Source organism: Alligator sinensis, unplaced genomic scaffold (genome assembly GCF_000455745.1).
Source record: "Alligator sinensis unplaced genomic scaffold, ASM45574v1 scaffold1241_1, whole genome shotgun sequence".
In the NCBI taxonomy this organism is placed as follows: domain Eukaryota; kingdom Metazoa; phylum Chordata; order Crocodylia; family Alligatoridae; genus Alligator; species Alligator sinensis.
In genome coordinates this window covers 523,147-525,206 of record NW_005842202.1, presented here as the reverse complement: position 1 = coordinate 525,206, position 2,060 = coordinate 523,147, and the positions used below count along the sequence as shown (strand labels likewise).

The 2,060-nt window shown below is 51.6% G+C and overlaps 1 protein-coding gene across 1 annotated transcript in view; it reads left to right on the top strand.

Moving 5' to 3' along the window:
• The window catches only part of FDXACB1 (ferredoxin-fold anticodon binding domain containing 1), a gene marked incomplete at its 5' end in the record, with an annotated part of 3,947 nt that extends 3,097 nt beyond the window's left edge, over positions 1-850 (top strand). Inside the window, 1 exon segment of the mRNA XM_025207641.1 lies at positions 1-850. This exon segment is cut by the window's left edge and continues 12 nt beyond it. Coding sequence (XP_025063426.1) covers positions 1-375 — 375 coding nt within the window.
• Between the last annotated feature and the right edge of the window lie 1,210 nt (positions 851-2,060).

Below are 2,060 nucleotides of genomic sequence, written 5' to 3'. Positions count from 1 at the left end.
ATTCCTGACTGGCGAATGCTCTGGACCTTCGATGAGCGTTTCCTGAATCAATTTGGTAAAGGGGAGCTAAGACCTTTCAAGAGTTTTTCACTCTATCCGCCTTCCTATGTGCATGACGTCAGCTTCTGGGTTCCTGAGCGGGAGCAGTTTGATGAGACTGCGTTTCACACCGTTGCTAGGCGGGTGTCACAGGAAACTGTTGTGTCCATCGAGTTGCTCGATACCTTTCGGCATCCGCAGACCGGACAGACCAGCCTCTGCTACAGGCTGACTTTCCAGTCCTGCGACAAGGCTCTCACTCACCAGCAGGTGGCAGAGATGCAGCTGCAGTTCAGGAAGGAGATACAGCAGTGCTTGCATGTAACGCTTAGATAATTATTAGACATTCGTTAACAGCAACCTTAATTCATTTTGTTGTGAGAAATATGGGTTCCATGTTGCGTGATCCCTTAATACTGTGTGGTGTTGCTTTTTTGTTGCCAAATTATGCCTCTTGTAAAGGCAGTATAGATTTAATTTAAAATGTGTTATACACATCATTTTAATTCTGTTATCAGAGATAATACAGTCTAGCTGCCTTCCCCATATCTAACTTGAAATGTCGGGTCATGGTCGGCTTTTATTGTACCAGATTCCTATAAGCAAGAATCACTCTGAGGTCCACCTTTCTTACGTATGCAGAGGTGGGTTAGAGTTAACAGGTTAGCTCGTTCATTGTTACTTGATTATATTCATCCCGGAATATTTATTGATGGATTTTATATCATTGATCATCCTATATCAGTCAACATATGAAAATGTAAAGATTACCAATTGCTCTTGTAAAGTGTTTAAATAAACTTTTTATACGACAAGCAATGGAGCCTTGGCTGGTCTCGTTCTTTCCTTGGCGTGAATAATACACACTGGAGTACAAGAGTGCCCCCAGGTTTTTCTTCTGCCGTTTTTTCCTAAGGAAAAGCAATAGTCGCTTAGGCTGCGTCGTGCCAGGCAAGTGAAGAGTTCTCAGCTCGGATCTCTTGAGCCTGTTGCTGTCTCTAGCGGTGCAGTCAAGGGCTGGAAGGGATTGGAAACCCAACTCCCTGCGTCACAGCTCTGCTTGCTGCTACGTCTAGCGCACGTGAAAAAGCTTAGGAGATGAGAGTTTGGGCAAATTGCTGCTTACAAGCATTACAGGAGCCCGGCCTGGAGCTAGGGCAGAATCGGTCCTGCCCAAGGTCCTCGATACAGCCCCCTTCCCTGCCGCAGCTGGACGTCTCGCAGCGTTCAGTGCTGTGTGCCGGGGTCGGAGCTGCTCGCCTTCCTCTCGGGAGCCTCCTCCCCGCGGGGTTTCCAGGCTCAGGAGGAGGGGCCGTGCTCCCCACCCAGCTTGGCGGGCGCGGGTTGGGGTTGCAGCGAATTCTCACCACATTTTTCCCGTGAATAATACACACTGGAGTACAAGAGTGCCCCCAGGTTTTTCTTCTGCCGTTTTTTCCTAAGGAAAAGCAATAGTCGCTTAGGCTGCGTCGTGCCAGGCAAGTGAAGAGTTCTCAGCTCGGATCTCTTGAGCCTGTTGCTGTCTCTAGCGGTGCAGTCAAGGGCTGGAAGGGATTGGAAACCCAACTCCCTGCGTCACAGCTCTGCTTGCTGCTACGTCTAGCGCACGTGAAAAAGCTTAGGAGATGAGAGTTTGGGCAAATTGCTGCTTACAAGCATTACAGGAGCCCGGCCTGGAGCTAGGGCAGAATCGGTCCTGCCCAAGGTCCTCGATACAGCCCCCTTCCCTGCCGCAGCTGCGGGGTTCGTTGCGGTGTGCCGGGGTCGGAGCTGCTCCCCTTCCTCTCGGGAGCCTCCTCCCCGCGGGGTGTCCAGGCTCAGGAGGAGGGGCCGCGCTCCCCACCCAGCTTGGCGGGTGCGGGTTGGGGTTGCGGCGAATTCTCACCACATTTTTCCTCCTGTTTTTTTTGACACCAAGTTGAATCTGGCCCCAAGCATCTTTAGCCCAGGGAAAGGGGCTTCCTGCTTGCCCCACTGTAAGCAAGCTCAGGGCCTGCCCGCGAGGTGCTGCTCCTCCGCCC